The 25,125-nt window shown below is 53.7% G+C and overlaps 1 protein-coding gene across 1 annotated transcript in view; it reads right to left on the bottom strand.

Annotated features, from left to right (window-relative positions):
• Window positions 1–25,125, bottom strand: part of LOC127048820 (bifunctional epoxide hydrolase 2-like) — a 79,575-nt gene that overhangs the window by 3,974 nt on the left and 50,476 nt on the right. Inside the window, exons 12-18 of the mRNA XM_050948834.1 lie at window positions 21,452–21,563; window positions 12,730–12,804; window positions 10,349–10,394; window positions 8,500–8,602; window positions 8,022–8,091; window positions 6,940–7,020; window positions 3,451–3,509 (exon numbers count right to left, since the gene is read on the bottom strand). Coding sequence (XP_050804791.1) covers window positions 3,451–3,509; window positions 6,940–7,020; window positions 8,022–8,091; window positions 8,500–8,602; window positions 10,349–10,394; window positions 12,730–12,804; window positions 21,452–21,563 — 546 coding nt within the window. The remainder of the gene's footprint in view (window positions 1–3,450; window positions 3,510–6,939; window positions 7,021–8,021; window positions 8,092–8,499; window positions 8,603–10,348; window positions 10,395–12,729; window positions 12,805–21,451; window positions 21,564–25,125) is intronic.

Here is a 25,125-nt window from a genome sequence, read left to right as displayed (position 1 = left end):
TAGTCTTTGAAAGAGGAAAACGCTGGCTGAATGCTGTAACTCTTCAGTGATGCATCATCACATAATGCTTATGGGCCCAATTCTGTCCTGTACCCGAGTGGAACTGCCTTGACTTGAATGGAGTTACCCCAGCTTTACACCAAACCGAGCTAAGACGACAAATCAGGTTCAGTGAGACCAGCTGGGAAAATCAGATGGGATCCAAACCCTCCCAAAATTTAGGGAGCGTGTAGATCCCCTGGCAAAATAATTCAAACCGCCGGGAGGGAGAGAGAGAGGGAAATGGAAAAAGCTCTTCAAGCCATTCCAACAGTCATGCAGGCAACTTACAAACCCTCTGCTGGTTCTTTTCAAGGTGATCTCTGCTTAACATCTTTCTCCGGCAACATCAATGCTCTCTGGGCCTGTCAATGGGAGGCGCTCCATTCGGCTTTCCATCAGGCCCTCTCACCTCACGTACAAATTGTTACGCGAATTAAAACAAAATGCTACAGTCTAGTTCTGGCTGAGGAGCTGTTTCCATTACAAACCCGCTACGCAGGCAGCCGGTGCATGCCGAGAGAGATGCGAGCCTGTTCTGTTACTTTCTCTTAGCACACGTAACATTATTCAGCACTGATCTCTCTCCAGCCTTTGGATAGTCTAACAACTCTGTCCTTTACTGCACTCAGCAATCTTAACATTGGCATTCAGACCCTGTAAAGCCAGGAGAATATTCCACCTTGTAATTTAGTTGATGAGATTTTCTATATCTTGTGAAACAGCAGAAATCGAGTCTGATTCAAGCAGCGCTGCAGAGATTCATCTATCAGCCGCTAGTATTTATCATATTACATATGCACTTTGCAGAAATCCAATTGCTCCTGCTGACTTAACTGCCTTTCACTCTATCTGCTGTTTTACAGCTTCTCTACCATTCAGGCAGACCCGGGATTTAATTCCAGGAGTCACGGCTGAGCAGTCAGTGGGGGGTTATTTCCCAAGGAGCCTCTCTGGAGATGATGAAGTGCTCTCTCTCCCTCTCAGAGGTGCAGAGGAGGTTTGGGGGCATGAAGAAGGGGTATGTGGGTAATTTGGGAGGATGGATCCTTTCTGCGGGGCTGAGCTATAGAAGTGAAATAGAACAGAGACTTGCACGGACAGAGACCTGGGGGTGGGGGGTTTTCACCCCCTGGCTGATGGTCAAGTGTAAAGGAATCTCAGCGGTGTCATTTCTTTTCCAACTATACGAAGAAGGTTTAATTTAATTTAAAGAAAGGGTGGAGCCTTCTTTAATTTACACCTCCCCCCACCCCACTGTGGGTCTCTATTTGCCTTTTCAAATACCTGCACTGTCCTGCTAGAAGTCAGCGACAGCTAAGGGGAAGGGGAAGGGAGAGGTGGTGATATAGTTAGCACTTCTTACACATCCCAAGCGATGGTGCTCCCCCATTTTCCCTGGCAGACAGCTTCTCAAACTCCTTGTCAGGAAGGATGGGCCAGCGGTTAGGGTGTTCGGCAAAGACTTGAGTTCAGTTCAACTCTGACTGCCTGTGTGACCTTGGACAAGTCACTTAGCCTCGCTGTGCCTCGGTTTGCCCATCTGTAAAATGGAGATACTAGTGACACCCTCCCTCCCAGGGGTGAGTTTGTGACAGAGTGAAGTGTTACATGGGGGGAGGAAGAGGAAAAAAAAAAGCAGCTGACTCAAATTATCCAGTCCTCTCAGAGACTGCTGGAAGTGTGTGTGTGTGTATCGGGGTGGGGGGGTGCCTGGGCCTACACAAATCAGACCCAGTTCCTTGCAAGAGGGGGAGAAGGATGAGGAAGGATGCACTCTGAAGCAAAGCCTAGGGAAAAAGGCCAGAAACAGGCAGGAGTAGGAGAAAAGACCAGCACCTGCTGGGGAAAATGTACTGGGTTTGAGGCGCAGCCTAGGACCTGCCTCCCCTGGAAACTGAGGCCTTGCCATAGAGGGAAGAGAACTAGAGACCTTGGGCGTAGATGAGGATACATTAAATAGTGACCCAGCCCTTTTGATTAGTAGCTCAATGACTCTCTGAACTCCCTTGGGCTGGAGAGCATCTGCCATTCACACTGCTCGCGACCGGGGTGCTCAGACGCTCCGGCAGAAGAGGCCCTATAAGGACCATAGAATGTATAGGTTGAACTTTGACTAACTTTTGCCTTTTCCTAACACCACCCCCCCCCCCGTGACTCCGGCTCAGGCCCGCTTGCCTCACCATGCACAGTTCCCTTCCCCCTCCAGTGCCCCGAAGATGCTGCCGGTAAAGGCCTCTCTGCGAGCCGGGCACTTAGCTGTTCTAATCTGTTCTCGTGAGATGATCCCTCCTGGCCCAGCTCCTCTTCTCTGCTAATTACTTGTGCTGGAATAATGGCCAGCTGATGACATGGGCTAAGCTAATGAGGCTGCTTTAACAGAGCTCATAAAGACACCAGACACCCCAACGGGCTGGATCGCACAGTTCTGTACCCAGCTGCAAGCTGCCGGAGGACAGGCTCGGAAGCTGCAGCACAGTAATGCAGGGATGCTCAGACGGCACACGTGCTGCCAGGGATCCCGGGGGATCTCCCCGCACGGCACAACTAGGGCTATAATGAACTCTCTTGTTAGCAGGTGGCAGGACATGCATTTGGGGTTGTACCCCAACAGTGACCACGCAGACCGAATCTCCACTGACCTCACTGGGGGATTTTGCCTGAGCAAGCGCTGCAGCAGCTGGCTGGGTGGGAGTAGCCCAGGGGGTCTCAAATTGGGAGTCTTGCTGTGCGAAAGGGGTCACCAGTAAAAAAGTTTGAGAGCCACTGGGGTAGCCCCTCCGAATTCTTGGGCTGGGCTATGGGATGAAGATGAATCAGGAGCTGCGTCGTGGCCCTGGGCGATAATGCTGGCATAGAGGTAGGCTGGGTTATGCGAATATGTATTGGCCTAATTCAGGGAGGTGCTGAGCCACCCTGGCTCCCTCTGAAGACAATGGAAGCTGGGGACGCTCAGCCCACTGAAAATCAGAGCCAAATATGCAGTGATCTGCCATGAGCGATTTGGTCTGGTCCCTCCAGCACAGGCCAATACGGGACGCTACAGAGGAAGTGTTAAAAGTCACTAAGCCATTTAGCTAATTGCACAAGGCTTTGTCATCGGGCAGGGAGTGGGGGGGGGGAGATAATCCGTGGTGATCCCTGTGGGCAAATCAGTTCACGGACCAAACACGAGCTGACTGCCCTTCCCAGCTTCGCTTGCAGTGCTGACCCAGCTGAGCCTTTAGCAAACGCCAGCCGCGGCGCCCCACTCCCTCGCCGCGCGTATTCAGACTTGCTAACGGCTCACTCCGTGCATCCAGGGCGCTGGAGCAAGAGCTGGCTGCCAAGCAGCGTTTAGTCAGGCCCCAGTGGCGGACGATGACAAGGCTTTAAACGCCAGCCAGCCCGCCCCCGCTGTGCACGCGGTACCTTTCCATCTGAGTCCAGTGTCCGCACTCTTCAATGTGGCCCCGGGTCAGCTGGGGAATCTGGAGAGAGATGCACAAGAACAGGGAGACTCTGTTTCACTCCAAAGAGGCTGCCGGGCCTCTCAAAGGTACAGAGGCCTTTAGGAAAGGTTGCTGCTTAGGACCTGCCATATGGGATCAGCCCCATCGAGCCTGGCACCACAACCCCAGCGCTGGACAATTCCTGATGCTTGAAAGGAAGGTCAACTCCCCGGCACAGGCGTGTGGCGCTATCCCTGGCTAGAAGAGCATTTCGCCCTGACCCTGCACATGGCCTGAAGCATGAGGTTGGATCCCCCTTCTCGACTCCTCGGCAGGCACAGCTCGTGGCATTGATGTAGCTTGTCAGTCAAGGTGGCTGCAGGCTTTGGTTCGAGGCCTCCTGCTACTGGGAACTCCCCACAGTTGCTTCACGTATGAAGCACGAGCCACTTATGAGGGATTCATTCAGCTGGGATGGAGTCTGAGGGAACCAGCGTCAGCCCAGTGACACTGGATATCCCTGGCCGCTGGGTAACCGGGATGCCATCGGGCAGCGTCTTATCAGGGTGTCAAGTATCAGAGGGATAGCCATGTTAGTCTGGATCTGTAAAAGCATTAAAGAATCCTTTGGCACCTTATAGACAGACGTTTTGGAGCATGAGCTTTTGTGGGTGAATACCCACTTCGTCAGATGCATGTAGTGGAAATTTCCAGGGGCAGGTATATATATGCAAGCAAGAAGCAAGCTAGAGATAACGAGGTCAGTTCAATCAAGGAGGATGAGGCCATGTTCTAGCAGTTGAGGTGTGAAAACCAAGGGAGGAGAAACTGCTTCTGTAGTTGGCAAGCCATTCACAGTCTTTGTTTAATCCTGAGCTGATGGTGTCAAATTTGCAGATAAACTGAAGCTCAGCAGTTTCTCTTTGAAGTCTGGTCCTGAAGTTTTTTTGCTGCAGGATGGCCACCTTAAGATCTGCTATTGTGTGGCCAGGGAGGTTGAAGTGCTCTCCTACAGGTTTTTGTATATTGCCATTCCTAATATCTGATTTGTGTCCATTTATCCTTTTCCATAGAGACTGTCCAGTTTGGCCGATGTACATAGCAGAGGGGCATTGCTGGCATATGATGGCGTATATTACATTGGTGGACGTGCAGGTGAATGAACCGGTGATGGTGTGGTTGATCTGGTTAGGTCCTGTGATGGTGTCGCTGGTGTAGATATGTGGGCAGAGTTGGCATCGAGGTTTGTTGCATGGATTGGTTCCTGAGCTAGAGTTACTATGGTGCAGTGTGCAGTTAATGGTGAGAATATGCTTCAGGTTGGCAGGTTGTCTGTGGGCGAGAACTGGTCTGCCACCCAAGGCCTGTGAAAGTGTGGGATCATTGTCCAGGATGGGTTGTAGATCCCTGATGATGCGTTGGAGGGGTTTTAGCTGGGGACTGTATGTGATGGCCAGTGGAGTCCTGTTGGTGTCTTTCTTGGGTTTGTCTTGCAGTAGGAGGCTTCTGGGTACACGTCTGGCTCTGTTGATCTGTTTCCTTATTTCCTCGTGTGGGTATTGTAGTTTTGAGAATGCTTGGTGGAGATTTTGTAAGCGTTGGTCTCTGTCTGAGGGGTTAGAGCAGATGTGGTTGTACCTCAGTGCTTGGCTGTAGATGATGGATCGTGTGGTGTGCCCGGGATGGAAGCTAGAGGCATGAAGGTAGGCATAGCAGTTGGCAGGTTTTCGGTATAGGGTGGTGTTAATGTGACCATCACTTATTTGCATCGTGGTGTCTAGGAAGTGGACCTCCTGTGTAGATTGGTCCAGGCTGAGGTTGATGGTGGGGTGGAAGCTGTTGAAATCGTGGTGGAATTTTTCCAGAGTCTCCTTCCCATGGGTCCAGATGATGAAGATGTCATCAATGTAGCGTAGGTAGAGAAGGGGCGTGAGTGGACGAGAGCTGAGGAAGCGTTGTTCCAGGTCGGCCATAAAAATATTGGCATATTGTGGGGCCATGTGGGTGCCCATAGCAGTGCCACTGATCTGGAGATATATATTGTCATCAAATTTGAAATAGTTGTGTATGAGGATAGAGGCACAGAGCTCAGCAACCAGTTGTGCTGTGGCATCATCAGGGATAGTGTTCCTGACAGCTTGTATTCCATCTGTGTGTGGGATGTTTGTGTAGAGAGCCTCTACATCCATGGTGGCTAGGATGGTGTTTTCTGGAAGGTCACCAATGCATTGTAGTTTCCTCAGGAAATCAGTGGTGTCACAGAGATAGCTGGGAGTGCTGGTGGCATAGGGTCTGAATAGAGAAGTGATGGTCACACTACCACCACCCTATACCGAAAACCTACCGACCGCTATGCCTACCTTCATGCCTCCAGCTTCCATCCCGGGCACACCACACGATCCATCATCTACAGCCAAGCACTGAGGTACAACCACATCTGCTCTAACCCCTCAGACAGAGGCCAACGCCTACAAAATCTCCACCAAGCATTCTCAAAACTACAATACCCACACAAGGAAATAAGGAAACAGATCAACAGAGTCAGACGTGTACCCAGAAGCTTCCTACTGCAAGACAAACCCAAGAAAGACACCAACAGGACTCCACTGGCCATCACATACAGTCCCCAGCTAAAACCCCTCCAACGCATCATCAAGGATCTACAACCCATCCTGCACTTTCACAGGCCTTGGGTGGCAGGCCAGTTCTCGCCCACAGACAGCTTGCCAACCTGAAGCATATTCTCACCAGTCTGCACACTGCACCATACTAACTCTAGCTCAGGAACCAATCCATGCAACAAACCTCGATGCCAACTCTGCCCACATATCTACACCAGCGACACCATCACAGGACCTAACCAGATCAGCCACACCATCACCGGTTCATTCACCTGCACGTCCACCAATGTAATATACGCCATCATATACCAGCAATGCCCCTCTGCTATGTACATCGGCCAAACTGGACAGTCTCTATGGAAAAGGATAAATGGACACAAATCAGATATTAGGAATGGCAATATACAAAAACCTGTAGGAGAGCACTTCAACCTCCCTGGCCACACAATAGCAGATCTTAAGGTGGCCATCCTGCAGCAAAAAAACTTCAGGACCAGACTTCAAAGAGAAACTGCTGAGCTTCAGTTTATCTGCAAATTTGACACCATCAGCTCAGGATTAAACAAAGACTGCAAATGGCTAGCCAACTACAAAAGCGGTTTCTCCTCCCTTGGTTTTCACACCTCAACTGCTAGAACAGGGCCTCATCCTCCCTGATTGAACTAACCTTGTTATCTCTTGCTTGCTTCTTGTTGCATATATATATACACCTCCCCCTCGAAATTTCCACTACATGCATCTGACGAAGTGGGTATTTACCCATGAAAGCTCATGCTCCAAAACGTCTGTCTATAAGGTGCCACAGGACTCTTTGCTGCTTATCAGGATGGATGATGCTGATCACTTACCCACTCCTCCATGCTTTCACTCAGATTAGGATGGAGAAAAAGGTCCTTCCCCGCAGTAACGATCAAAGCTGGGACCAGGATCTGCAGGGGGATAAAGTCAGGGGTAGGAAATGAGATGCCCCCAGATCAAATCCACTCTATAAACAGTCTCCTTCCCCACGGGGTAGCGCTCACTAGCCGTTCCCATCGGTGTGGAGTGGAGCAGACTTGCGTAGAATCCATGGGAGTGCGGTGGATGTAGGCACACCCACCAGGTGATGATGCGCTGCCCAAAGGCCATGTACAACATTGCACATGACATCCTGCAGACAGGGAGCCCCGGGGCTTGTTGCAATTGCTCCTTGGCAGATAACCACACTTGAATTTCAACCCATTTATCCAGTGTATGGAGAGTATGGGCGGCGCGTGAACCCCCCTTCGGGGAGGCTACTCCCCCAGCCCCACCCCTTCTGCCTGAGGCCCCACCTCCCGCCTACCAAAGCCCCAGTTGCCCCCACCCCTGCCACACTGCCCTGGGGGCGAGAGAGAGTGACGGATGGTGGACTCTGGGTGACAGGGATTTCAGCCCTCCACAGCCCCATACTCCCGCCCTCCAGAAACGTTTCCTTTCTTGCGTGGAAAGGAGGTCCTGAGGGAATAGGCATTATGTTACTAGAGGCTGAGAAGAAACCAGTTGCCAATTCACTCTATGGGATGTGCTGAGTGGGTATGTGTCAATCCCAACTGCAGGACAACCTACAGGGTCCCCAGGCCAGGCTCCCATATGGGGGTCCCATGGAGGGCATCCTGCCCTTTGCCAACCCTTTGCCTCTGGCAGAGAACACAGACATTCCAGATGCCGGATCACGACGCTCCCGCAAGCCTAGAGGAGGACAGACAGATGAGCCCAACGCCTGTTACCAAGCTACTGTTCGTTCTGCTCCAGGGAACGAAGACATCGCGGGCTGCTCTTGGCACCTTCCCTCATCTGCGAGTGGCCCAGGGCTCGGGCTGGAGAATGCTAACCTAGCTCCTGCCCTTGCTCTGAGATCCAAGCCCAGAGACAGCCGCCGAGTGACAGCCGCACTAGGATCCGCTCTCACCTTCCTGTCTTTCGCAGAGAGACTCCACTGCCAGTTGGCTCGCATGTTCCGGTACCAGTTCAATGGTCTCCTAAGGGCGAGAGAGAGAGAGAAAGGGGGGAGAGGTGTAAATCCTTAGTGGGATCCCCGAGAAGTTCTCGGGCACTGCGTTCCGTGGGGAGGTGCAGCTGAACCAGGGGCCAAGATTTTGGCTGAGTTGGTATTTCCTTGCGATCCCAGGGCAGACTCCTCAGCCCTCTTAGCTGGGCCTTCTACAGTGGCTCATCTTAGGCTCCCCATGGGCACCAGCACTGCATGCCTGCCTCCAAGCCGTGGGGAGATTCTCCAGAGCCCCATGCAGGGGAGGGAGTGGTTGGTTTGCAACTGACCCAGCCGAAGGCCTTGTAACAACGTCTCTGGGAATATCCCTGGCAGAGCCGATGTTACTTCCCTCTCGCCAGCCCCAGACTCCTGCTTCATTCTTTAGCTAAGCTTTTACCTGAAGCCAGACTTTTTAAACTGCTGGATGAAGTACTGGAGATCCGCTCCCGCTAGGATCTGGCTTGGAGGTGGGTCTTCTGGCATGCCAGCCAGAAGCCCTCCTGCCGAGAGAGAGAGAGGGTGAGAACATCTGCTAGGCAGGATCAGCTGCAAATGACCCCGAGTCCGTGGCCCCAACAAAGGACCAAGGGCTTGCAAAGGGCCTCTGCAGACTCCCTGCACCCCCTCTCTCCGTGCTCATTTTTAAAGCCGGGTGCTGGTCTGTTTTAGGCTGAGATGGGGAGCCCTGTGGTGACGAGTGGATGGCGTGTAAGTTTCATGCCGGCCCAGGAGTTCAGACTCCTCATTTAAGCGGCTATAGGAGCAGCCTCCTCTCCAGAGGCGCTTGGCAGCTGCAGCTCCCACTGAGGGGCTCAGTGCCCGTGACGGCAACACCTGTTATTTAGGCACTTAAATGTGGATTTAGGGGCCTCAACTTTATGCACCAGAGCTTGTGATGTTTGGCTCAACGGCTGCAGGGGCAGTGGGACAGAGGCCCAGTGGTGCCAGCTGGCAAAGGGTTCCCTGGTCTGTAACAGCAGCACCCAACAGGCCTGACAAACTCACTACTCCCCCCACCCGGCTTTCACAGAATGTATCCGTACCAGGGGTCACAGGCAGCCCGGGCGTGGCTGGAGGAGAACACGGCACTGGCAGAACTCAGTGTGACGTTAAACCAATACGGTGAAACTGGTCCAAAAGGCTGGCCCCATACGCCTAGTGCACTGCGAGTCTCATTTCTTTCGGTGGGAGATGCCTTTATTTCAGTTTTGCTTGAGTGACTCGAGAACAGGTTTCAGCTAAACCCAGGGAAGCTGAACTCCATACTGAGGCTGGTTTTCAAGCCAACTTCAAGTCCTACCAGGGCATCTTTCTCCTTTAGACCGGCCCTTGGTGCCCGGAGTAGAACCCTGCAGCCCTGGGCATAGGCCACCCCTCCAGCTCTCCTGGAGGTTTCTGCAGGGTACGTGCCTCCAGCTGGAGCTGCCCAATGAATGCTTATCGCTGCTTCTATTTATAGCGCCTTTCTGCAGCGTGCGTCGGTGGGTGATTTGATTAGAACGTGCTGCGTAAGTGGATTTGCAAGAAAGGGAAGAAACCCAAGGAGGGAGAGGAGTTTCAAAGCGAGGACTTCAGGGGCTCTGGTTAACATTCAGCTGCTCCAGGCCATCCCACTGGCCCAGGCGTCCCTCCTGCTGCCCAGCTTTTAATTAAAGGGACAGCATCAAGGGTGTTTCTCAGAATGACTCATATTTCACTACACCCACCCTCGCCCAGTGCATGATCTACCCAGAGCAGCTTGCAAAGAAAAGTGATTTCTTTCTTAATACGAGCATCTCTCCTCCCTGCAAGCACACAGGCTAGTTTGTTATTGCAGGGTCTCTCCCAAGCCTTGGGCTGCACGCGCTGGGGTGTTATTGTAGAGTTGCACTGTTATGGGACAATTCAGCACTTCTTTTTATCCACCCCTCCGTACACGCTTTCTCTCTCCTCCATCCCCTTGTGTCATGGCCCTGGACTTCCTTGCGTCTAATGAACAACCCTACAACAACATACCTGCGTGTGCAGCCCAACCCTCGCGAGCAACCCAATCCTTTGTTATTGTAGGGTTACTTGTGAAGTCGGGTCTGTTCACGTTTGGAGTGGAGGGGAGGGAGCCAGGGAGTAGCTCGGTAGTACCCCCTCCCCCAAGTATTGAAACATCATTGATGAGAGAGATCTGCCTGCGCCACTAACAACAAGACTGGGAGGTAACTGGGGAACAGGGTGACAAATCCCTTCCCACCTGGGCCGTTTCGTACCCTTACCTCGCTCCCGGACGTTGGCGATGTTGAGTGGAACAGGCAGCTCGTCCTGCGAGGGAAAGAGCTCTAATTAACGGGATGTGATTAACTCCCAGGGCTGCCGGCCAGAGGGGAACTCAGAGAAAAGCCATGGGAGCAATCACACTGCACTGGGGATTGACATAGGGGGTTGGATTAACAAGGCGACGTGCATCTAGCTTGGCTGAGCAGTAATCAAGGTGTGCAGGGGGGGGGGAGGGGGCATGAGAACAGGACCATAAATAGTTGAAGTGACCCAAGAGGCTACAGAGCAATGGGGTGAAATTCACAAAAGTTGGGAAAAGCTCCGGGGACAGCGAGACGGATCTGCCTGGGGAACAGACTCTCTGGGGCGGGGTGGATGCCCCTGCACTGGTAGGTTTCCACACTGGCCCTAGGGAACGTGGTTTAGGAACAATCCTCCCTCAGGACTCTGACCCCACATCTCTGGCTCCTACAGTTCTACGGGCCAGACTGTGACTCGGAGGTGAGCACGGGAGGCATGCTGGGAGTAGGTGGGGAAACAGGGAGGACGCAGGACTGCTCCGCCCCCTGGCAGGCTGACATTAAAGATGGGGCCCTGTCCAGCTTGTTTTGACTTTACTAGGGCAGAAAAATCCCAGCCGCTCTTTTTCCAGCTCTTTTCCCCAGCGATTCCATGACACATTCACGCAGAGGCCAGGTTATGCAGCCTTGCTCCTCGTTAAAGCCGTTGGCTCCTCTCCTCCCAGGGCCCCTGGACAGGAAGATAACGAGCCTGGAAACGTACTGTTATTGGTTAACTGCCCAGCCGTTCGGGGAAGGGCTCTGGGCCGACACAACGTTGCGGGGTGGCTGCAAGGAAGGGGCAGGCCAGGCTGTGGAATGGTTCCCCAAAGCTCCATATGCAGGCGCTTTTGAGGCCCACAGCAGCACCGGGCCTCCTCTGTGCTCTGCTACCAAGCGCAGCCCCTGGGGAAGGGGCTTGTTGGGGCCTTCCAAAGCCAGGAGCCGACAGACCAAAGCAGTGCAGGATTTGCACCAAGCACATGGGGGCTGGTGCTATATGTAATGAGGCTGCTTGGATTGTAGGACCTGGCCCAGTCCTATGCAGACCATGCCCAGTCCTGACCCGGGCTTCGCTCGCCCGGCTGGCTCAGAGCAGACACTGCCGAGAGCTCTAACCCAGCCAGTCCCAAGCGGCACCAGACGCTGTGTCTGGAGCAAAGGAGGATCCCAGGCACTCGCAAGGGGGCCCAAGCGCCCCACGCTGCTGCTGGAGCACTCGCTCTCCGCGGGGACAGCAAACACACATTACTTGACGCCTGAACCCCGATGCCCCAGGGGCATGCAAGAGAGTTGGTTCAATTCCCAGGCTGATCTCACTCCCTGGACTCTGTCGGGATGGGACTGTTACTCTATCGGCTCTGCAAAGGCCTGGAAGCCAAGCCAAAGAACTGCAGCGACGGGCCAGACGTCCCCGCTTCAAGCATGTGGCTCCCCCTTCGGTCCCCCTGGATTGACACTGTAGATTAGGTAAATATCATTATCCCTGCGTTAATGATGGCAAAGGGCAAACTGCAGACAGGTAACTCACCCCAGGCTACACAGTGAGTTAGCAGCTGGACAGAGATTTTAAAAAAGCCTTAACAATGAATCTTCTTCCTTCCAGACTTTGAGTTTGCTTAAATTATAAAGCTCTCAAGAGTTTTTGCCCTGAAGCTGCTGATAAATAGTTACTGCCTCCGTTCTAGGTTAATGACGCTATTTGTACTGTGCTCTGAGAAGGAGATTAAGTGACTCGATGTAAGCCCTGGAGAGTGTTCAGGTTGTGCCATATGCTCAAGGCCCTGCACCCTCTACCGACTATACCCCAGCCACAACAGCATAGGGCCGAATTGGAGTGAGTTTCCTTAAAGGACATCCCAAGCCCTTACTAGCGAGAACACAGTTTTCCGAACATGAAATGGATGTAAGGCAGACAGCAGTGCCCTGGCTGAGTCTGCACACAGCCAAAATTATTGTTGCCAAGAAAGGCGTGAACTAACACCCCATTCGTCTCAACAGAGCACGTTAACTCTGAAACCTACCGATGATCTAAATACCAACATTCTTCTCCAAACATCCAGCGGGCCCATCACCGTTGGGTGGAGTGGCAGATATCGGGGTCAGCAACAGTTGGCAAAACTTCCAGCTGAATCTTGATGCCAAACCCCTCCCCCCTGGGAATTTCTGGTCAGGCCTCCCCAGGTGAGAGAGATGGGAACAGAACGTTAACCCAGGGTGGGGCTGGATCATCAGCCTCTGCTTCTCCTCCTTCAGACCCCAGCTATGGGATAAAGATCACACAAAGCCCCGCCCTACCCAGTCGCATGCCCCGCCCCTACCTCCTTCCTCATGGATCGGATCATGATCCTAAACGTTCTGCTCAGGTCCTTCTCCAGCTCGAGCTCAGCAACACCCTGAAAGAGAAACAGCAGCAGCCACTTTCAATAGCTCCCTCCAAAGAGGACCCAGAGTCCTGGCGGGTGGCTTGGCGGGAAGCGGCCTGTGGAGTAACATGGCATCAGTTTTTCAGGAATGGGGCGTTTCATTCATTATCAGCACAGGTAAGACAGTGACATTTCAAAAGGCAACAAAACACTCTGTTAGGAGAACCTGGATCTCCCATGTCAGGGGGCCAGAGAGCTCAGGGGCTATGGACCCTTTAATCTCTAGTCCCCCAGATGGAACCCAGCCCATGCAGCTGTTCAGTGACCTATGTGAAATGGGTACATGGCACAGAGCAGCACAACAGTCCACAGTGTCGCTGGTCCAGGGACCTCAACCGCTCCCTACAAACAGTCTCACCCTCCCAGCAAAATAGGTGACACACTCACTTCACAGGGACTTCTACCGAGAACGCATGGGGAGAGGAGTTAAGTTCCGCGGCAAGCCAGAGGTCGAGTAGGGAACAGCACCCAGGAGTCCTGGCTCTGAGTCCTCTGCTTGGCCCACTGGAGGAGATCAGCGAGGATGCCAGCAACGGTGCCAAACATACACACCCAGCCGCTGGGGACTAGACTGAGACACTCCCCCTCCACCAACTCATTTAACGTAGGGGCTACCGAGCAGACGTCAGATGTGAAAACTTCTGGTGACTATGCAGGTGAGCTGCAACCCAGCTGGTGACCTAAAGAACGACTCCAACACCACATTAGCAATTCCCTTACTGCCACCAACACAGGTGGGATGTGAACTGGCACCCTAGAGGTATGAGGCTCTTTGACATTTAAAGACAGTTTATCCTAAGACCGTGCAGAAGCCAGTCAATAGTCCTGGTCACCGGCTTTCTGGGCTGGTTATTTGCTGACGAGTCCGAGCTGTCAGCCAGAACTAACTGAATGGCCCTGTTTGCATTTCAGTTCTGCTTTCACTCACTCAAGCTGTCAGTTAAAATGAAGCACCTATTAAAAGAAGAATTCATTTGGGGAAAAGCCAAATGCTCTTAGAAGAAGAGAGACGGGGAAAGATCAATCAGCTTTGGGGCAGGGTGATTTTTTTTGCAGATTCCTACAGCTCCACCAGGGCTGATAATGCATCAGGCTGGCAGGCATGTCTTGTCTACCAAGTCCAGTTTGGAGATTCACAAGTGCAGTGGCTTCGCATGTACTGAGAACAATGGAAGAGGGGGTTAAACGCACTGAGGGGTTCTGTCCCGCCCTGCAGGGACAATCTGTGATGGGGGGAGGAGGAGACGGCAGTTGTGAGCAACTCCCAGGAAAAGACTAGAATGCTGCTTTTCATACCAAATACCCACCTAATTTTAAAGCCTCACAGAGAGGGAAAATGAGTGAAAGCTGCATGTGCAGGCCACACAGCAGGTTTCTCACCATATTTTGCAGACCTGAGAGGCAGTGCTGCCAGAACAGGGGGGCCAAGGGACCACGGCCCTCCCACTTTTGAAAGTGTATAGGTGTGGCCCGTCCACTTTTCACTATGGACCCGGCCCTCTGCCCCTCCTCTTTCCCCTGAGGCCCTGCCTCTCGACCAGGCAGGAAGCTGGAGCCTAGCCCAGGTAATAGCAGCCCGGGGAGCCCAAGCAGCTGTAGGGAGACCCAGGGGTTGGGGGCTGCTCTTGGGTACCCCCACCCTGGGCAGATGGAGGGGCCCGGCTCCAGTCTGGCCAAGGGGCAGGACCTCAGGGAGGGGAAGAGGCGTGGCCAGGGCCTCATACCCCCCCCCCCATACACTTTTAGGAAGAATCCGTCGCCCCTGGCCCCAGCTATGCCCATTAAAACACACTGCAGTATTTAGCCTGACTGAATGCAGTGCCAGGCTCAGGACTGGAATGGAGATGAGGGGTAGGAAACAGGACTGGGGTGCACTAACTGAGCTGTGTGAAAGGTTGTGCTACACCTGAGTCTGGTCAGCATCAGCAATCTTGTCTTTTTCCATGAGGACTAATAAAACACATTCACTCCCAATCATCTCAAAGGGAAAGTGCTGGTTCACCAGCCTCCTTGCATCGCTATTAATTCTGTTCACTGTCTGGCAGGAACAGACTTCAAAGTACGTTCTCTGCCCATCGAGATTGGAAACTGCCTTCAGAAGAAATTGATGCTCTGATCCACCCACCCAGAAACCATATGCAGAGACTGAAGTGTAAATGCAATTCTCATTAGCTAGTGATCGTCAACTCACTCCCAGGACATACCCTTCATGGTGTCCCTGCTCACCCCCTCCTAGGGTGACCAGATCCGAACAGTAAAATATAAGAGAGAGAGAGAGAGAGAGAGAGAGAGAATGTGTGTGTGTGGTGATATATCGTATCATACATAAACAACACCGCTGATATTAATAGCAATGGTATATAGAATCAGAACTGGAAGGGACCTTGAGAGGTCATCTAGTCCAGTCGCCTGCACTCAAGGCAGGACTAAATATTATCTAGACCATCCCTGACAGGTGTTTGCCAAACCTGCTCTTAAAAAATTATGGGTGGAGATTCCATAACCTGCCTAAGCAATTTATTCCAGAGCTTAACCACCCTGACAGGAAGTTTTTCCTGATGGCCAACCTAAACCTCCCTTGCTGCAATTTAAGCCTATTGCTTCTTGTCTGATCCTCAGGGGCTAAGGAGAACAAGTTTTCTCCCTCCTCCTTGTAACAACCTTTTATGTACTTGAAAACTATTATGTCCCCTCTCAGTCTTCTCTTCTCCAGACTAAACAAACCTATTTTTTTCAATCTTCCCTCATGGGTCATGTTTTCTAGACTTTTAATCATTTTTTGTCGCTCTTCTCTGGATTCTCTTCAATTTCTCCACATCCTTCCTGAAATGTGGCACCCAGAACTGGACACAATACTCCAGGTGAGGAGCTAATTCGCAGGTGCCCAGCTAACCACTGCCACTTCTAACCATGGGCCTGGCGGGCACAGCTGGGCGAACTGTAGGTGCTAGTACTTGCACCTGCAATCACCAACTCTTACCTCTCATTATTCTTGTGAAAGCTGCACAAGCCACTCCGAGCTGAAGCCAGCGCCAGCAGGGACGGCAGCCCTGGTGTGTGAGGCTTTGGAAGCAGCTTGCATGGTCCCATCAGACCCAAGGAGGATGCCTGTCTCGCGCACTCTCAGCATGGAGCCGAGGGATTCTGGCTCGGTTTTCATTCATATTCCCTGCATAACCCAGGCACAAGGCCCTGGGTGCCTCAAAAGCAAACGACTCTTTGGCCTGAGACCTTAGGAAGTGGAACCAGCGCGTGTCCCAGCTTCCCACGCATTTCACGACCTGCGACGTAGGACACTGTAGCGATACAAGTCTGCATCTTACTGCAGCGCCTAAACAGATCTCAGTGCCGGTCACATGATCCTGCCACCCCTGCCTGCTGCTTCTCCCAACCCTGCCCTGCTTCTGCTGGCCCTCACCTCCCTCCACCCACTGACCTCTTGCACACTGGGGTGGAAAAAGTAGAGTCCTCCCCTCAGTCCTCAGCCAGGGGGAAGCCTGCAGCCCTAGAAGGCTCTCACATCCCTCATCTCCTCCATACAGTAAGTCACAGCTTCAGACCTGCAGACAGGCTGGGATTTTCAAAGGAGTTACGCACCTTTACCCCACTGGGCTCTTCTAAAAATTCCAGTCTAAACTCAGACAGTCCCTTCTGAGACATCAGTAATTCTCCAGATTTCCCGACTCCCAGGCCTGTGTTCATTCCCATAGGCCACACTGCACCCAGGGGCACTGATAGGCTTCGGGGAGTGGGGAGACGAGGGGCAGGGCTGGCCTAGCAGGGGGAGTCCTGGGGCATGATCAGGGGGCCTGAGCAGAGCCAGATGCAGGGAACCCTGGCCTGGAATAGCAGGAGCACTGCAGGACAGGAGTGAGGTGCATCAGCAGACAACAGTGTGGGGGAGCCCAGGCTCATACGGGGTGCAGGACTGAGCTGTGTTGGCAGAGCTGTGAGGAGTGCAGGGGCGTGGTTCTGCCATCACTGCAAGGACAGGGGGTGCTGCAGGCTGGAACTGAGGTGCCTCAGCAGAGCTGTATCCTCTGAAGCTTATACAACACCCACCCTCATTAAGCCAAAGTATTCGTCCATCGCTTTGCTAAGCAGACAACAGTCCAGGTTTCATATCCAACCACTGCAGCTCTGCACTGCAGGATGCTGAGCAGATGCCGCCCCCCCTCCCCCCCCGCACCATTTAAAAAAGCAGACGACAGAAATACTGCTGTGTCTGGATCCGCTGCACCCTGTCCAATTGGGCGTCACGCACGTGAAAGGGCGGAGAAAGGAGCCAAAAACATAAATGGGTTCCAGCTGGATATGGAGACTTAACTGCCAGATGAAGACAGCGTGTTGATGGAGTTTAATAAACTGGCGGTTAAGGCAAAGCTGTGATTTCCGCTCAACCCTGGGATTTGTCAGGCTAGAACAGCACACGCTTGCAAACCCTTCATGTTGAGAAAGATTCCAACATGCTAGCTGGCTCTGGGGACTGTTCCCTGCCAGAGGGGTGAGCTTTAAAGATGAAGGTTCATCTTGAATTATAAAGCAAGAGGATGCCTGATGCGGCTCCTAGAGCCAGGTACAGAAGTTTGTTTGGTTGTGTGGTTAAAGGCTGTTTAATTACGCCCAGCGGCGGCTCTAGGGATTTTGCCACCCCAAGCACAGCAGGCAGGCTGCCTCCGGTGGCTTGCATGCGGAGGGTCCGCTGGTCCCGTGGCTTCCCCTGCAGGTGTGCCTGCGGGAGGTCCTCCGAAGCCGCAGGACCAGCGGACTCTCCGCAGGCAAGCCGCCGGAGGCAGCCTGCCTGCTGCCCTCGCAGCGCCAGCAGTGCGCCCCCCGCAGCTCGCCACCCCAAGCATGTGCTTGGCATGCTGGGGCCTGGAGTCGCCCCTAATTATGCCACACGGCTGTCCTGGGTATTTACGACCATACTGTTCACTGCTGTTCCAAACTCCTGCCTGGGGAACGGCCTTCTATTTGTATGATCCAAAAAGCACGTCTGTGTCCGTGTACGGGGTCAGGCCAGGTGCAAATACGCATTCAGGTGCTTAGTTACCCCTCTGCCTGTGCAGTTGTCCCTTTTATTCGTGCAGAGGCCGCCGGGATGCAGCTTCCGCACTCCGCTTGCAAATGTGGTCTCGGCCATTCGGGCAAAGTGAAGAGAAGCTCATGGGCTCACCCGGAAGGAAACATCCACCATGTATCGCACACGGCTTCATTTGCCTAGCTCAGAAAGAAGACTCAACCCCACAGCGTTTAATAGGATTCCAGAGAGTTGGGGGGTTCAAACTGAGGGGCTATGCAGCCTGGCTGCTGCTCTGTGTAAATCTCACACTAGAAAGACCCAGTTAAAAACCCCTGGTCAGCAAAGCAGCTCCAAACTAATGGCAGGTCAGTCACATCCCCGGACGGGAACTTCCAGGCCCAATCATCACTCTCCTTCGGATTCAGAGCCTCCTCTTCTTCCCCCAAAGTTTTCCAATAGCTCCTCTCTCCTCCAGGAAAATAAGGTTGGACTATAATCTCCCCACACAGCCACCGCGCTCTGCTGTGAGAATCAATACTATGCCTGCACCTAGCCCCTCGTAAAATCGCATCCCTTCAATTCCTCATTCTCATCCTCGAGGCCCTACGCAGCAGAGCTCAGAATATCCCCTTTCATTCCCTCTGCCAAGGCCTCTTTGCTCACTGGGCAGGAGCATCTGCCTATCTTGAAAGCACCAGAAAGTCCCTCTGTTATTTCTTTATCTCCTCACCTGCCTGCCAAGCATGACAAACAAAGCCCAGCTCTGCTTCTTGGCTGAAAACACATCGAGCCGCCATCTGCCTAATTATCATTTAAAAGACAAAGTGTGAAGGGAATATGCGAGGCCAGGGCGGAATTCACGCTGGAAAACTCGCCATGCACCACCAGTACGAGTCAGCTAATCGGATTTCTAACATGCTCTAAGTGACACTGGCTCGGCCCTCTGCCTCGGACAGGCGGAAATACACTTCCCATCTCAGTGCAGCTCAGAGGCCCGGCCCCCAGCTCCAAGATGAGCCTGCTAATGGTTTGTTAGCCACCTGCCCTCTGTGCAGAGAGGCTGCCGTCTCCATTTAATTTTGCACAGAGAACAGGGACTGAGCAGGTGGAGTTCCCACCCTGCTCCAGACAGAGGGCAGGTCTACATGACCGCTGAAGTTGATCTAACTTACGTCGCTCAGGGGTGGGGAAAAAGTGACCCAAGTTAGAGGCTAAAGTGCTCTCCACGCTGGCGCTCTGTCAGCGGGGGACACTCTCCCCTTGGCATACGGCGTCTCTGCCAGTCGCGCTGCATCGGTGCAGCTGCGCCAATGTAGCGCTTCTAGTGTAGACATGCCCAGAATAAAACCAAACCGCTTTTACTTTGCCCTTTTCCCCTCCCCGGGGCTTGGAACTCAAACTGAGTTCTCCCCCAAACGTACCTGCTCCTTCACTGTCCTTGCAGGACCTCTTCTGCCCTCAGCCCTTCATTCCCACAGCCCCCAAGAGACACACCAATCTCTCTTGTACCCGGGGCTAGCTAACGAGAGCCACCTGCCAGCACCAGTCCACTGCAATCACTCCACACCCGCATGTAATTCCTCCACATGCCTGGCTTTAACGCCAGAGACTTTCCCAGCAGGCTCTAGCACCCGACACGTATTAGGGCTCCTTTTCATCTCGATCCGCTCTAGCCCTCTCTGGGAAGAGCCCATTTGGAAGGGGTTTCAGTCCAGGCAGACATCTGCCAGCTGTGACAGGTTCAGCAGCCACGTGGCTGTGGGCGTGTCTCGCAGAGGGATTCCCGGCTGCCCTGGTACTAACCCATTGCCCTGGAGGGTACCGCACAAGAAACGTGAGCTTGACTCTCCTCTCTTGAGCCATGAGCCATTGGGTCACAGAGCCACACGGAAGCAGGATGTTCTGCCCCAGTGGGGAGAGAACACAACATCCCTCGCCAGGAATGGGCCCCGGTCCTGTCCGTTCTTCTCCTCAACAAGGGTGCTGGGGACTGTGGAAAAACTGGGGGGATCTTTTCAGGACACAAGGGGCACCCAGGGGACATAAGGAAGCAGACAGGTTCCACAGTTGCTGCCAAGCCAGGGGCTCTGATGTGGCCTCAGCAGCCTCCCTGCGAGTCACTGAGGTGCGGACCTGTCACCTCAGCACAAGAGCTCGGGGAGGAACGATCCTGCTGCCCCAGTCTGGCTCAGCAGTTGCTGACGGCACGTTGACCCAGCAGCCGGGGCTGCGTCCCTAGCAGGGGGCACACAGCGAGGGAGAGTTCGGTTACATCTGATTCAATGATGAGCCCCACTCACCCAGCCAGCCGGGCAGCGAAGACACCGGGACGCCCCCCGCTGCTGCAGAAGTCCAGGTAGGTATGTGCTGGGATGCAATTCCCAGCAGGGACTCAATGCGTGTGCGCTGGTTGTGACGCAGTTCAAGCCGCAGGGTGCTGCTATCGGCCAGAACAGCCAGGCGTCGCGGGGTGCGTGTACGGGAAGCAGAGCTGTTTTGAGGAGGCCTACTGCACACTGCTGCTACAGGAGACGTGGGGTCGCCTGTGCTAGCAGGGGACTGGACTCAGTGTCCCCAAGGACTTAACAGCTGGTCATGGCTGGAGAGCATCAAGGTAGCTGTAGGTGGCAAGTGGCCAGATGAAGGCAATCCTGCCACACCCTCTGCTGACCCATTGGCTTGGGGCAGCTTGTGAAGTTTTCCATGCTTTGGCCATGCTTGGAAAGGCCAATGGGAGCCCTGCCTAGTCCCAGCCAACGGCCTTTGCTCGTGAGCAGTGCACACGCCCATTAGCGTGGCATGCGTCTTCTGTCTTTAACCTGGCACTGCCCATGCCCAGCGCCTGTTAACGCTTGGATTACAATGCCTCTAAGGCACCGGAGGCAAGACCAGGAATTTGTTGCGCAGGGTTATTTAAAAAGCCGGGCAGGGGAAACTCATGCATCTTGCAGATCCTTGCGCAAACCCTGCAGCGGCTTCCTCGATTCCATGACCCTTTCTAGACACTTGGACGTTGGAACTGGTTTCCACTGAGGTTGAGATCTCCAAGGGTGGTAAGATGGGAGGAGCAGTGCCCAGGAGTCTGCGACTGTCCCTAAACTCTTTTGGAATAGTGCTAGGGGATCTTTAACCCCCTGCCTGGGCAGATACCAAATACAGGCAGAATCAGTCTCAGTTTAACATCTCATCTGATGGACAGAGCACACCCACTGGTACACACTGCATCATCAGTGGGACATATGACCAACGGCGGAGACAGAGCATTACCAATGGAACCATCTCTGTCAGGAAACTTTCTCCGCTCCAGCTGTGTTATTACCTTACGAGCTCTCCCCTTCCGCTCAACTCCATTTATGGCTCTATGGGGCTAGATCTTCGACTGGTGGAAACCATCAGAGCTAGACTGAAGTCAATCCAGTTATATGGATTTACAGCAGCTCCGAATCTGGCCCTCTAGCTAGAGCCATCTTTTATATTTCCTCAGGTGAAGTTCTCTGTTTATGCCTTACATCACGGGACTGGCAGGCGGAACAGGACCCATGGAGCACATGTTCCCAGCGCACTGGGAATAGAACGTCTTTGGCTCGTACTCACCGGCTCCTGGAAATAAAGCTGATGGTCAAGCACAGGATGGGCTTTGATCATCTCCATGACATCCACATTGGGGTTCGCAGGTCTGAAGGGCGTGTTCAGTCCAGCCACTGCCCTAACACACCAGCAGCAGGAATCAGAGAGGGAGAAACCAAAAGACCCAGTTTACAACCAAGAGTGATACACTCTGATTTAAACAGCAGATTTCGAATTCACACACTGGCATTGGGCTGTGTGCGCACACAGGGGCATTTAAATGGGACAGGAAGTCACCCAGGAGCAGGCTCCAGAGAGGTGAGATATGGACGTTTTCAGGTGCTCCTTCTGAGCTTCGAGCACATGGAGCGCCTTAACTAGAACTCCACCGTGATGGAGTCTGGGGGAAGCAGAGCCATTGTTTCTGTGATAGGAGGGCAGTGAGAGCAGTAAATGGTGAACTGGGGCAGGAGAGACGGATAGCATAGACAGTCACTCCTATTGCACCCCAGGCCCCGGGAGTAACAGCATGTTAAAGACCAGGTCCGCAGCAGGCATAATTCACCAAAATCATATTGGCCTAAACAGATCATCAGTTTACACCATCTAAGAATCTAGCCCTGAGTGCCCAGAGCCTCCTCCCGTGGTGAAGCATCACTTGTCAGTGGGGAAGGGCCCAACAAAAGAGGTCACTGAATCCCAGTTCCACTTGGTCCATATACTAAGGCTCTAGCCGTCACCCCAGTTCTGCAGGCTGGTCCCAGATCCAACTTCATGACCTGGCTGAGTAATTCACCGACTCCAGGACTCTTACTGTGGCAACATGTGTTATGGCCACATTGAGAGATCAGAATCTAAGACTAGAGAGGTTGGGGTGGCCTGGCAGGATGATTGTCATAAACAGATAGTTAAGGGTTAATGTTCTTTTACCTGTAAAGGGTTAACAAACAGTGAACTGGACACCTGACCAGAGGACCAATCAGGAAACAAGATACTTTCAAATCTCGGTGGAGGGAAGCCTTTGTTTGTATTTTTGGGTTTGGCTTTGTTCTCTCTGGGAACTGAGAGGGACCGGTCGTACTACAGGCTCTAATTTTCTATTCAAGTAGTAAGTGCAAGTAGAAAGGCGGTTTAGTCTTTTTAATTGGTTTTCTTCATTTGCAAATGTGTATCTGGCTGCTAGAGTTCTAATGTGTATTTGGCTGAAAGTATTTTAAATTGTATTTCTGTTGGAGGAGGCTTTTTCTCCAGTTTCTATAAGCTGACAGACCCTGTAACTTTTACCATCTAAAGTACAGAGACACCTTTTACTTTCTTCTTTTTATTAAAAGTTTTGCTTTTAAGACCTGTCTGATTTTTTCCCCTTGTTGAGGCTCAAGGGAATTGAGTCTGTACTTAACAGGGAAGGAGAAGGGAGCGGAAGGGTGGAATCCCTTTGTTTTAGATTCACGGAGCGTGAATCTGTCTCTCTCTCCAGGAGACCTAATTTCTCTGTGTTGTGATTCAAGGAGTTTGAATCACAGTGTTCTTCTTCGAGTGATTGCTCACATCCATTCCAGTTAGGTGTGCGCGCCGCGCGTGCATGCTCGTCGGAAACTTTTTACCCTAGCAACTCCGGTGGGCCGGCAGGTCGCCCCCTGGAGTGGCGCCGCCATGGCGCTCAATATATATCCCTGCCGGCCCACCCGCTCCTCAGTTCCTTCTTACCGCCGTGTCGGTCGTTGGAACTGTGGAGCGCGGCATAGCTGTCCTCCACGTCCCTAGCTGTCCTTGTTCTACGGTTAATAGTTAGTAGTTAAGTATAGTTAGTTATATAGTTAATAGTGTAAATAATATTGTAGATAGTTGTTAGCCGGTTTGGGCCGTAGCCCTTCCCGGCACCCGGCACCGGGCTCATGCCTGGTTCGCCGGGCTTTAAGCAATGTGCGGCCTGTAAGAAGCCTATGCCGACCAGCGACCCTCACGACGCGTGTCTGAAGTGCCTGGGGGAATCGCACAGGTCGGACAAGTGCCGCATTTGCAAGGCTTTTAAGCCCAGAACAAAGAAGGAGAGAGACCAGAGACTTAGGACTCTCCTAATGGAAGCGGCACTCGACCCGGCAGCTTCACAGACCGTCATCTCTACACCGGCACCGGATTGCACCGGCACCGGAAAGACTCCCCAGCACCGACCTTCCCCGGCACCGGGTGCAGAAGCAAGACCCTCGAAGTCTGCAACTCCATCCAGGCAGACTCGAGTGGAGCGCCCGGCTTCGACATCTGCCACGGCGCTACCGGCACCGTCGACTCCGGGCCCGGTGGGTCCGTCGAGTCCAGTCCCGCCGAGCTCCCCCATAAGATCTGGGGTTGAGCTATTGGTCCCATCGACTCCAGAGACCTTCGCCTCGGCACGGGACCTCATTGCCCTGACTGAGTCAACTCAGCCTCCACCCCCGGTCCCTCCGGTGCGGGTGGCGTCCAGGGGCAAACCCATGATGACGGCGCCGTCTCGGGACTCACGCTCGTGGTCGAGGTCCCGACACCACGGTCGCTCAAGATCCCGCCGCCGCTCGCAGTCCCGGCACCGCTCCCCTCGGCGGTACCGGTCGTACTCGCGGCACCGATCGGCCTCCAGACGGTCACGGTCTGGTTCCAGCCGCCGATACCGGCACCGGGACTCTAGGAGCCAGTCCCGCCGTCGATCAGCGCACCGGTCGACCTCCCGGCACCGAGCTGGTGGCAGGTCCCGGTCCCGGTCGACCTCCCGACACCGCGTCGGTGGCAGATCCCGGTCCCGATCCCGGCACCGAGGCAGCGGCCGGTACCGGTCCAGATCCCGGCACCGAGACAGAACCCGGTCCCGATCCCGGCACCGGTATGACTCCCGGTACCGGTCCCCGGCACCGAGAACATCTTCGGTGCCGACCGCGGAGACTCTTACCAGCCGCGGTCGGCCCCTCCATGGCCTTCCAGACAGCCGTCGGTGTCATCGCAGGCGGACAGCGTATACGCGCTGGGCACCGACAGACAAGCGGCTCTTTTCCAAGACCCTCCACAACAGGACCAGGGTCCGCAGCAGTGGGGGTTCTAGACACCCTGGGCGTACCATCAAGCCCAGGGCCCCCAACTGCTTCCTCCTAGGCCTGCAACGGCAGAGCACAGGGCGCCGGAGGCGTCGTTGTCTCGCCCCCCTCCCTCCCCGGACGGGGAGGACGGATCGAAGCAACAAGACACTGGTCTCCCTCCTGAGCCAGAGGCGAGGGCTGAGGCGGACCCCCCGCTGGACACTTTCTTACCAGGGGTCTCCTCATCCTCTTCTCCTGATGAAGCGGTGGCTGGCACTTCCTCCAATAGCCCTCCTCCACTAGATCTCAGGGCACATCAGGACCTCCTCAGGCGCGTAGCACAGAATCTGAGCCTGCAAGCTGAGGAGGTCTCTGAGATCGAGGACCCCGTCGTCAGCATCCTCTCCTCCGATGCTCCCACCAGGGTCGCCCTACCCTTCATTAGGACGATCCAGGCCAACGCCAATACAATCTGGCAATCACCGGCCTCCATCCCCCCTACTGCAAGGGGCGTCAAAAGGAAGTACATGGCCCCCTCCAAGGGCTATAAGTACCTCCATATTCACCCGACACCACGTTCCCTGGTGGTGCAGTCGGTGAACGAGAGGGAGCGTCACGGACAGGAAGCCCCAGCCCCCAAATCCAAGGAGGCCAGGC

Source organism: Gopherus flavomarginatus, chromosome 4 (genome assembly GCF_025201925.1).
Source record: "Gopherus flavomarginatus isolate rGopFla2 chromosome 4, rGopFla2.mat.asm, whole genome shotgun sequence".
Lineage (NCBI taxonomy): Eukaryota > Metazoa > Chordata > Testudines > Testudinidae > Gopherus > Gopherus flavomarginatus.
The sequence above is the reverse complement of the archived record's forward strand: the minus strand, read 5'-3'. Positions and strand labels throughout refer to the sequence as shown.